The sequence below is a fragment of the Scyliorhinus torazame genome, chromosome 12 (assembly GCF_047496885.1).
Source record: "Scyliorhinus torazame isolate Kashiwa2021f chromosome 12, sScyTor2.1, whole genome shotgun sequence".
In the NCBI taxonomy this organism is placed as follows: Eukaryota; Metazoa; Chordata; class Chondrichthyes; order Carcharhiniformes; family Scyliorhinidae; genus Scyliorhinus; species Scyliorhinus torazame.
Window position 1 is genome coordinate 38034189 of NC_092718.1, and position 12246 is coordinate 38046434.

The 12246-nt window shown below is 51.8% G+C and overlaps 1 protein-coding gene across 1 annotated transcript in view; it reads right to left on the bottom strand.

Moving 5' to 3' along the window:
• The window catches only part of LOC140387323 (protein FAM81A-like), a 65239-nt gene that overhangs the window by 17987 nt on the left and 35006 nt on the right, over nt 1–12246 (bottom strand). The window contains 1 exon segment of the mRNA XM_072470251.1: nt 699–828. Coding sequence (XP_072326352.1) covers nt 699–828 — 130 coding nt within the window.

The following is a 12246-nucleotide window of genomic DNA, read 5'->3' on the forward strand; positions in this document are numbered from 1 at the left end:
CCGGTCAGGGCTCGCTCCTCCAGGCTGACCATCCACTCAGGTTTTGTTTCTCAGAGAGGCTCAAGACATGGACAGAAATCTGGTCAGTGCGGCTGGAGAACTACACACCAGTTTTTAGCCAGAGCCTGACATTTGGAACAATATGGTAAGATTCGAGGACCCACAGTGTGCTTGTCCAACTCATTAAAAGATCTACAGTATCTTTTACCATCTGTATGCTTTTTTAGACAAAACTAAATGAATGGTTAATAATGTTCGAAACCATTAGGATGACTAAATCTAGAAGCTGCCCATTTTCAACTGCTTTTCCAAATAGGATCCTGCCTTCTATTATTTTGCACATTTAGGAAAATATGATAATATTTTTCAAAACATATTCTTTCATGCAATGGGAGCATCGCTGGCAAAGCCAACATTTTTGCCCATTCCTAATTGCCCTTGAACTGAGTGGCTTGCCACACCATTTCAAAGGGTAGTTAAGAGACAACCACATTGCTGTTGGTCTGGAGTCACATGTAGGTCAGACCAGGCATGGAGAGAGATTTCCTTCCCTAAAGGGTATTAATGAACCAGATGGGTTTTTACAAAAATCGGTAATGGTTTCGTGGTCACCATTATGAAGGACCCTGGGGCCTATTGGTGCTACTTTATTTGGCGTACGTTGCACATTAAATGTAAAGGATCATATTTTGTTTAACCTGCCCTTCAACATCCTTTATTTCTGCTTCCAAGGTCAGTTTTGCTCTTTGTTGCTCTTTGCTGAGGTTCTGGATTCCTTTGTATATTGACATCAGGTCAGCTGAGAGTTTGGCAATGCTTGCATCACACCTGTGGGAGTAAGCAGGAACAGAGTCACAAGACATCCCTCATCGACTGTTCGACATTTGAGACGGGTTTCTGGAGGGAAATGGCTAATGTACTGTCAGGATCATTTTCCATGTTTGGGATGATGTCTGCACGAGCCTCACCCATCTCCGGCGTCTCCTGTGATTTTCCACAACATTATGAAATGAAATGAAAATCGCTTATTGTCACAAGTAGGCTTCAATGAAGTTACTGTGAAAAGCCCCTAGTCGCCACATTCCGGCGCCTGTTCGGGGAGGCTGGTACGGGAATTGAACCGTGCTGCTGGCCTGCTTGGTCTGCTTTAAAAGCCAGCGATTTAGCCCAGTGTGCTAAACCAGCCCCTAGTGGCACATTTCTTCCAGAGCGTACACACAGGAAATTTAGATATGCGACAGCTTGTCCTGCTTTAATAATAATCTTTATTGTCACAAGTAGACTTGCATTAACACTGTAATGAAGTTACTGTGAAAAGCCCCAAGTCGCCACATTCCAGAGCCTGGTCGGGTTCGGAGGGAGAATTCAGAATGTCCAATTCACCGAATAGCACGTCTTTCGGGACTTGTGGGAGGAAACCGGAGCACCCGGAGGAAATCCAGGCAGACACGGGGAGAACATGCAGACTCCACACGGACAGTGACCCAAACCGGGAATCGAACCTGGTGACCCTGGTGCTGTGAAGCGACAGTGCTAACCACTGTGCTACTGTGCTGCCCCTTTAACCTTGGTGATGCTGGCCAGGATGAACGTTTCCACCCTCTGATACCGAACAGGGCTCAAAGTAAGGAGAAAAGGTTTGGACCAGTTCAATCAGTTCCTTGTCAACAAAAGAACTACAGCATAAATATGTCTCTAATCATTACTGTCACAACAATAATTTAATTCTAATACAACAATGAAATAATAAACCCAACTCTTTAGTTGTTAATTTTTTCCAATTTATGCAAACAATCCATTTCAAATGAGGTGTCGACATGTGGCGCACCTGATGGCTGAAGAGGCCAATCATCGAGAGGCAGCTTCTACCATAAGCGCCATACATGAAGCTTCTGAGTTATTGTTGTGGGTTCTCATTTGCAACTTCGGCACCTGTCTCAAGCCACTGCAGCCACCGGTCACCGTGGCGATGCATGCCAACCCGCATGGGGTGTCGCTATCTTCCGCTGTTGTTAGCTAGTGACTCCCAGATGCAATAATCAATGTTTAGGGCCTTCATGTTATGCTTGGAAGCATCCTTCAAGTGGAGCCTTGGGCATCCCGCTGGTCATTTGGCTCTGACTGCCTCACCCAGACAGAAAGACTTTGGGTATGCAACGGTCTTCCATCCTGGGGACAGGCCCGAGCCAACAAAGCTGCCTCTGTTCGAGGAGTGCTAACAAACCTGGGAACCCAGCCTTTGAGAGGACTGTCTCGTTCGTGATTTTGTCCTTCCAGGAGATACCCATAATGCACCCCAGATACGGAAGATGAAAATCGTTGAGCTACTTTTCGTGACAGCTACGGGTCATCCCTGTTTCTTAGCCATAGCACAAAGTGCTGAGAACACAGGCCTTATAAACCATCAGTTTGGTCCGAAGGGCCAGCTTGATTTTACGCCATGCGTGTATTGCGAGTCAGCCAGAGGTGGTACCTGCTTTCTGTGTGTGTAGCAAGTTCTACATCGACGGACACATTGTCTGTACTGTGGAGCCAAGGTAACAGAATTTACCAACCACTTCCAGTGGGGCGTTCTTTATTGTGACCTGATACGGAGGTGCAGAACCTTGTCCCATGAGCACAGTTTTCTTGGCGCTAATGGTTAGGAAGAACAAATTGCAGATATGTGAGAGACAGTTCATGATTCTTTGTAGCCGAGTTTCCATATGGGTTGCCAGCACAGCGTATTCAGCCGAGAGGAGTTCTCTGACCAGGACGTAATGTGTTTTTGATTTCACTTTCAGTTTTGATAAATTGTACGGCTTCCTGCCTGACCTAGTGCGGGAGTGAACTCCTTCCATACCTGCAGGGAAGGCAATGGTCAGGAGCATGCAGAAGAAGATGCCAAACAGAGTGTGCGCTAGAACATAGCCCTGTATCCTAGTCCGCTCTTCATCAAGTCCATTCCTCACTCTGAAGATGTCAGACGCGGCGCCTTAACATTGCACAGCACACTGCATGTTGCCATGGAAGGTTAAGATGAGACTGAGGAGATTTGCCAATTCACCCCAAATTCTCCCCATCTTGCAGAGATGGGAATTAAAAACAATGGCCAGGATTCTCCATTTGGGAGACTATGGGCGGGATTCACCGTTGGCCAACGGCAAATTTGCGAAACGTGATTGGACGGAGAATAGCCTTCGATGCCAAAATTGCGGGTAGGCGCCGGTTTGACGCCAAATCAGGATCCTCCGGCACCCCACAAATGGCGTAAATGCTTCGCCATTTAAACACCGTTGGCACATCATTAGCGGGCCTGATCCTCTATTCTCTGGGGCCTACGCGATTCACCGCCTCCGATGGCCCGAGTTCCCAACGGCGCGGTTCACATGTGGTCTCCAAAACCGTGAAGCTGGCGTCGTGGCTGCTGAGAGAGAGGGAGAAGAGGTAGGACATGGAGTGGAGTGACTGGGGGCTGCTGGGCCAGAGACACTGGCCGTGCTGGCTGGGGTGGGGAGTTAATGCCAGCGGCACCAAGCAGCCAACTCGCCCTGGCAGTCCTGAGAAGGTCGTGGAGTTGCTTCCGGCACTGCATGCCAGTCTGGGCGACGTTGCCCACGCCGCTGACCACCTCTGCCACCTGCGCCCAGGAGTAGCTAATGGCGGCGCCTGCCGGCCTTCCTCCTGGGCTGTTGCAGGGCCATCCGTCTCTCCTCCACCACGTCCAGGAGGGTCTCCAGCTCAGCGTCCCAGATCCGTGGCACTGCTCTTCTTCCAGCCATCCTGTTGGCTGGGACGGTGTGTGGGGTGGGGGAAAGGACGAGTTTAGTGCGGCTGCGGCGTGTGAGCCTCATGAGTGCAAATCACGGACACGACGAATCCGGCATCGCTTTTCGTGGAATTGATTGTCTTCCACGTGGGTGCTAGCCCATTAAAAGTTGCTGGATCGGTGCAGGTATTGCACCGATTTTTCTGTTGTAAAACTCCACGCATCCTCTGCTGGTGTCAACACTTGGTTTCAGAAACGGTGAATCCAGCCCTAAGTTCTCCTGCCTGAAATGAATCGTGGGGAATTCACGCTCCCGCTGGGAGCACCATGCAGTTAAAATTCAGGTCATGCAAATGGCCAGTGCAATCCTAGAGGCCAACAACAGCCCATCTGCCTGCATCTCCCTTACAACCCACCCTCCACCAAATTCGAACACATGGATTGCCCTCTTTGGCCAGGAGCTTTGCACGCACATGCCAGCAGCTACAGACCCCCCCCCCCCCCCCCGTATAACTCACCTCCCAACAACTCACTATGTCCGCAAGGTTCAGGTGGCCCATAAGGTGGCCCAAAATTGGCATGAGTGCCAGAGATGGGAGGGGAATCCCAGACATTTGGTCCCAAACCCCCTCTGAGAAGACGACCCTGTAACTTGCGGGCGATGTCTAGGAGAGGCTATGATAGAGGTCGGCGTCATGATATGCAAACATGCAACCATGAACACTCAGAAAAGGACACAACCAATGGGCAGTCAGGACACTCAGAGGTGGCATCACCACAAGGGGGCATGACATAAACACTATAAAAGGGATGAGGCACTCACACCCTGCCTCTTTCCACAGACAGACATCTAGAGAGTTAGACAGGGTTGATCAGCAGCATCACACCCAGCACGTGGCTTAGAGCAAGCTGGTACAGTTAGACTGAGTTACTACAGTTAGATTAGCAGAGAGTCAAACTCATTTGAGAACTGTGTTAATAGTTCAATAAACACGTTGAACTCACTTCAGAGTCTGGAGCATCCTTTAGTTAAGACTGCATCAAGTAGCAGCCTGTGTTATCCGAAGCAGCATAATACAACATGATACCAGGAGTGACTGTTCAATCTATTTAGTTCAACTCAGCAAGATCCGTGACGACCAGCTACTGCATACAGGCACAATGGACAAGGTTCAGGCTCCTCATCAGCTCAGGACCACCGGCAGTCTTAGCGCCAACTGGCATTCATTCAAGCAGAAATTTCAACTATACGTGGAAGCATCCAACCTCAATGGTGCGACCGATGCGCAGAAGATAGCTCTTCTACTCACCACTGCAGGTGACCATGCGATAGAGATCTTCAACTCCTTTCACTTTTCCGAAGGGCAGGACAAAACGAAGAACCAAACCATCCTGGACAAATTCGACAGCCACTGCGAGATGCACACCAACGAAATCTTCGAGCACTACATCTTCAAGCAGAGGATGCAAGGTAAAGACGAATCCTTCACCTCCTTTCTAACTAACCTTGGACTGCTAGCGCAATCCTGCAACTTCGGTGATATCACTGACTCCATGATCAGAGACCAAATCGTTTTTGGAGTCCACTCTGATCCTCTGCAAGAGCAATTGTTGAAAATCAAGCACATGACCCTGCCAGTCGCGATTGAAACGTGTACTGTGCATGAGCACTCTAAAAATCGCTATTCATAGTAAAAAACGGCAGAAAGTGAAAAACAAGCCTCCCACGAGGTGGAGAGTGTTCAGGCCATCTCCCGGATGCAGCGCCTCCACAGTGACGAAAGCGGCCATTTCGCGCGCTCTTCCCGGGGCCCGACGCATGTACAATGCGATCGGGAACACGAAGCGGCCGAAAACCGCACTGCGCAGGTGCAGACGTCCGAGAACCACACCGCACATGCACAACGACGCACTGAGCGTCATGACACCAACGTCATGACGTGTGCGAACTGCGGCCTCGACCATTTTTTTAAAAACTGCCCTGCAAGAGGCAAACGCTGTTTAAACTGTGGGAAACGAAACCACTGTGCAGCCCTGTGCAGATCTGCACCACCAGTCAGGAGCCAGCGCTCCCAATTCCGACAGCGGCACATTAGAGGTGTGCAACACCGAATGTATGACTCTGATCCAGGCAGCGCGACGGATCCAGATAATGAATATCTGGACAACACTTACCGAGTAGGCATTATTACGAAGTGCGATTACGCCACACCGGACACATCGCAAGTCCAATCAATCCTGGCCGTGGATTACGAGGACGAATGGCGAGCAGTGATGAAGGTCAATCACTGCCCCATCCAGTTCAAACTGGATACAGGTGCCTCCGCCAACCTGATTTCACAGGTGGACTTCAAGAGAATCAAAGAGCCCCCCACAATCCTTCCAGCTACCTGCAAACTCCTGGACTACTATGGAAACGAAATCAAGGCACTGGGGTCCTGCCATCTGCAGGTGTCCAGCCGACACACACAGGCAAGCTTACGCTTCGAGATTGTTCAACCAGACAGGGCGTCCCTGCTAGGTGCGCAAGCCTGCAAGCAACTGAACCTCATTCAAAGGGTCTACACCACACGCTGTCCCATTCGGATCTTCAGGCCAGCATTGACAACATCCTAACCCAGTACCCAGATGTATTTAGCGGGATGGGCACGCTGCCGTACGAGTACAAGATTCTACTGCGGCCTGATGCCAAGCCAGTGGTCCACGCACCGCGATGTGTCCCTCTTCCACTGAGAGAACGCCTGAAGGCAGAGCTCACAGTCTACAACAAAAAGGTATCATCTCCAAGGTCACTGAACCAACCGACTGGGTCAGCTCGATGGTGTGCGTAAAGAAGTCTTCGGGGGACCTACGCATCTGCATTGACCTCAAGGATCTAAACAAAAACATTGGGCGGGATTCTCCGCAATCGGCGCGATGTCCGCTGACCGGCACCAGAAACGGCGCAAATCTGTCCGGCATCGCGCCGCCCCAAAGGTGCGGAATCCTCCGCATCTTGGGGGGCCGAGCCCTAACCTTGAGGGGCTAGGCCCGCGCCGGACTGATTTCCGCCCCGCCAACTGGCGGGAAAGGCCTTAGTGCCCCGCCAGCTGGCACGAAACTGACTTTGCCGTGCGGCGCATGCGCGGGAGCGTCAGCGGCCGCTCACGGCATCCCCGTGCTTGCGCAGTGGAGGGGGTCTCTTCCGCCTCCGCCATAGTGGAGACCATGGCGAAGGCGGAAGGAAAAGAGTGCCCCCACGGCACAGGCCCGCCCGCGGATCGGTGGGCCCCGATCGCGGGCCAGGCCACCGTCTCGGGAAGACACCGTCAACGTGCCACTGCTTTCACCTGCACCATCCACCATTGTAGAGACTATCACCTCAGTGGGTAATGTTAACGATCGGACTCCTGAATTGCCCTTTGATGAGCACCACGCACATGCTGCAGCACATCAGGTGGTGGCAGGGACTCCAAGGCAGCAGCCGGTTGGAGGGCTGCACGATTCCAGGGGAAAGATGTCGTCCAGACACATGTCACGCTTCTGACAAATATGATCCCATCACTGGTGCAAATGCAGAGCCAGAACTTACAAGAGGAGGTGTCAGCAACTTTCCAGTGTCTAGAAGTATAGCTGGAGGAGTCCAACCACCTTCAGGCACAGGAGATGGTGCTGACAATGCCAGGCACCCAGGCCAAGCTGCAAGATTGGCATCCATGGTGGAAGGCCTGGGGCAAGACATCAGGGTCATGTGTCAGGATGTCCAAGGCTTATGGCACACTGCGCTGCCCATGGCTGAGGCGCAGGACATAGGTGTGATCAGCCAGGAGCCTGTAAGTTGCAGTTAAGGGGTGGGTTTAAAGGAAATAATGATGCAATGAGAGTTTCATCCCAAGGGGGGAAACCCAAGTCCACGCACTTGCCACCAGTCATTCTCCGCTACTACCTGAGGTCCAGGCATACACCCCCAGCAAGCCCAGCAGATATTTGAGAGTTTTCTTACCTTCTTGCTCCCCCTCAACAGCCATGGTGCCCAGTCCCACTCAGAAATTTTTATTTTTTATAAATTTTGAATACCCAATTATTTTTTTCCAATTAAGAGGCAATTTAGCGTGGCCAATCCACCGAACCTGCAGATAAGACCACAGGACCATAAGACAGAATTAGGCCACACAGCCCATCGAGTCTGCTCCACCATTCAATCATGGCTGATATTTTTCTCATCCCCATTCTCCTGCCTTCTCCCCATAACCCTTGATCCCCTTATTGATCAAAAATCTATTTATCTCTGTCTTTAAGACACTCAGTGATTTGGCCTCCACAGCCTCCTGTGGCAGAGAGTTCCACAGATTCACCACCCTCTGGCTGAAGAAATTCCTCCTCATTTCTGTTTTAAAAGATTGTCCCTTTAGTCTGAGATTGTGTCCTCTGGTTCTAGTTTTTCCTACAAGTGGAAACATCCTCTCCACGTCCACTCTATCCAGACTTTGCAGTATCCTATAAGTTTCAATAAAATCCCCCCTCATCCTTCTAAACTCCAACGAGTACAGCCCCAGAATCCTCAACCGTTCATCACACAAGCTCTTCATTCCAGGGATCATTCTTATGAGCCTCCTCTGGACCCTTTCCAAGGCTAGTACATCCTACCTTAGATCGGGGCCTAAAACTGCTCACAATACTCCAAATGGGGTCTGACCAGATTCTTATATCGCCTCAGAAGTACATCCCTGGTCTTGTATTCTAGCCTTCTCGACATGAATGCTAACATTGCATTTGCATTCCTAACTGTCGACTGAACCTGCAAGTTAACCTTAAGAGAATCATGATTAAGGACCCCCAAGTCCCTTTGTGCTTCAGATTTCCTAAGCATCTTCCCATTTAGAAAATAGTCTATGCCTCCATTTCTCCTTCCAAAGTGCATAACCTCACACTTTTCCACATTGTATTCCATCTGCCACTTCTGCAGGCCGTCTGCTTCCTCAATACTACCTGTCCCGCTACAGATCTTTGTGTCATCTGCAAACTTAGCAACAGTGCCTTAAGTTCCTCCCTCCAGATCATTAATGTACATTGTGAAAAGTTGTGGTCCCAGCGCCGACCCCTGAGGTACACCACTAGTCACCGACTGCCATCCTGAAAAAGACCCCTTTATCTCCACTCTCTGCCTTCTGCCAGTCAGTCAATCCTCTATTCATGCCAGGATCTTACCCTTAACAGCAAAGGCTCTTAATGTATTTAACAGTCTCCTATGCGGCACCTTGTCAAAGGCCTTCTGGAAATCTAAACAAATCATGTCCACTGGTTCTCTTTGTCTAACTTCCCTGTTACTTCCGCAAAGAACTCTAACAGATTTGTCAGACATGACCTCCCCTTGACGTAGCCGTGCTGACTCAGTCCTATTTTATCATGCACTTCCAAGTACTCCGCAATCTCATCTTTAATAATGGACACTAAAATCTTAACAATGACCAAAGTCAGGCTAACCGGCCTATAATTTCCTGTCTTCTGCCTCCCTCCCTTCTTTTTTTTTTTTGAAAATAATTTTTGTTTAAGTTTTCACAAAATATCAACAACAAAATGTAAAAGGAACCCAGTAGAATTAAGTATAAAACCAAACAAAGCAACCCCGTACCCCCCTCCCCCCTATACATAAATAATAAATTAACACCCCGAATTAACACATCGCAAACATAGCAAATATACACACCCCCTCAGATCCCCCAGTATAGACAAACAAAGATAAAATAGAACCCCCCCTCCCCCCGGGTTGCTGCTGCTGCTGACCATTGTCTACCGTTCTGCCAGCAAGTCCAAGAACGGTTGCCACCGCCTTAAAAACCCTTGCACCGATCCCCTTAAGGCAAATTTCACCCCCTCCAATTTAATAAACCCCGCCATATCGTTGATCCAGGATTCCACGCTTGGGGGCCTCGCATCCTTCCACTGAAGAAGAATCCTCCGCTGGGCTACCAGGGACGCAAAGGCCAGAATACCGGCCTCTTTCGCCTCCTGCACTCCCGGCTCCTCTGCAACCCCAAATATTGTGAGCCCCCAGCCCGGTTTGACCCTGGATTCTACCACCCTCGACACCGTCCTCGCTACGCCCTTCCAAAATTCCTCCAGCGCTGGGCATGCCCAGAACATATGGGTGTGGTTTGCTGGGCTCCCTGAGTAGTTAACACACCTGTCCTCACCCCCAAAAAACCGGCTCATCCTTGTCCCGGTCATGTGTGCCCTGTGCAGCACCTTAAACTGTATGAGGCTGAGCCTCCCGCTCGAAGAGGAAGAGTTCACTCTCCCAAGGGCATCTGCCCACATCCCTTCCTCGATCTCCTCCCCTAACTCCTCCTCCCACTTACCTTTCAGCTCCTCCACCGAGGCCTCCTCCTCCTCCTGCATCACCTCGTATGTTGCCGAGATCTTCCCCTCTCCAACCCACACCCCCGAGAGCACCTTGTCCTGTACCGTGCATGGCAGCAGCAGTGGGAATTCAACCACTTGCCGCCTGGCAAACGCCCTTACCTGTAGATACCGAAAGGTGTTTCCCGGGGGGAGCCCGTACTTCTCCTCCAGCTCACCCAGGCTCACGAACTTCCCATCCACAAACAGGTCCCCCAACCTTCTTATCCCTGCCCTGTGCCACCCCGAAAACCCTCCATCTATTTTCCCTGGGACAAACCGAAGACTCCACTTCCCCCCTTTGCCACCTCCATTGCCCCCAGATTTTGAGGGTAGCCGCCACCACCGGGCTCGTGGTATACCTCATTGGAGGGAGCGGCAGCGGCGCCGTTGCCAATGCCTCCAGACTCGTACCCTCACAAGACAACGTCTCCAGCCTCTTCCAGGCAGCCCCCTCCCCCTCCATCAGCCACTTGCGCACCATCGCCGCATTGGCGGCCCAGTAGTACCCACAGAGGTTGGGCAGCGCCAGCCCCCCCCCCCCCATCTCTACTCCTCTCCAGGAACACCCTTCTCACCCTCGGAGTCCCTCACGCCCACACAAACCCTGTTATCCTCCTGTTGACCCACCTAAAGAAGGCCTTCGGGATAAGAATGGGGAGGCACTGGAACAGGAACAGAAACCTTGGGAGCACCGTCATCTTAACTGACTGCACCCTACCCGCCAGGGACAGTGGCAACACGTCCCACCTCTTAAACTCCTCCTCCATTTGCTCCACCAGCCTCGTGAAATTAAGTCTATGCAGGGCCCCCCAGCTCCTGTCCACCTGGACCCCCAAATACCTGAAGCTCCTCTCCACCCTTTTTAGTGGGAGCTCGCCAACCCCCCTCTCCTGGTCCCCTGGGTGAACCACAAACAACTCGCTCTTCCTCATGTTGAGCTTGTACCCTGAGAAACCCCCGAACTCCCTGAGGATCCTCATTACCTCCGGCATTCCCCCCACCGGGTCCGCCACATATAGCAGAAAGTCATCCGCATAGAGCGACACCCTATGCTCCTCCCCACCCCGCACCAACCCTCTCCAGTTCCTCGACTCCCTCAGTGCCATAACCAGGGGTTCAATCGCCAGTGCGAAGAGCAGGGGGAACAGGGGACACCCCTGCCTCGTCACTCAATGCAACCGAAAGTACTCAGACCTCCTCTTGTTCGTGGCCACACTCGCCATCGGGGCCTCGTACAACAGCCTAACCCACCTGACAAACCCCTCCCCAAACCCGAACCTCTTCAGCACCTCCCACAAGTACCCCCACTCTACCCTATCGAAGGACTTCTCAGCGTCCATCGCCACCACTGTCTCCGCCTCCCCCTCCCTCGCCGGCATCATAATAACGTTCAGGAGCCTCCGCACATTCGCGTTCAACTGTCTCCCCTTCACGAACCCCGTCTGGTCTTCATGGATGACCTGCAGCACACAATCCTCAATTCTCGTGGCAAAGAACTTTGCCAGCACCTTAGCATCTACATTTAGCAACAAAATCGGCCTGGAAGACCCACACTTCAGGGGATCCTTGTCCCGCTTCAGGATCAAGGAGATCAGTGCCTGGGGGCAAGGCCCCGCCCCCCCCCCTCCCTTGCCTCATTGAAGTTCGTAACCAGCAATGGGCCCAACAGGTCCACATATTTTTTGTAGAATTCGACCTGGAAACCGTCCGGCCCCGGTGCCTTCCCCGCCTGCATGTTCCCTATCCCTTTGGCCAGCTCCTCCAGCCCAATCGGGGCCACCAGTCCCTCCTCCACCTTCGGAGACCTCAATTGGTCCAGAAAGTGGCTCATCCCTCCCTCCTCCAGTTCCTCATAAAAGTCCCTGAAGACCCCATTGATGCCAACCCCACACCGCACCACACTCCCTCCCCTGTCCTTAACTCCCCCGATCTCCCTAGCTGCATCCCGCTTCCGAAGCTAGCATCCGACTTGCCTTTTCCCCATATTCATAAACCGCCACCTGGGCCTTCCTCCACTGCGCCTCCGCTTTCCTGGTGGTCAACAGGTCGAATTCGGCCTGGAGGCTGCGCCTCTCCCTCAACAGTCCCTCCTCTGGCACCTCCGCGTACCTCCTGTC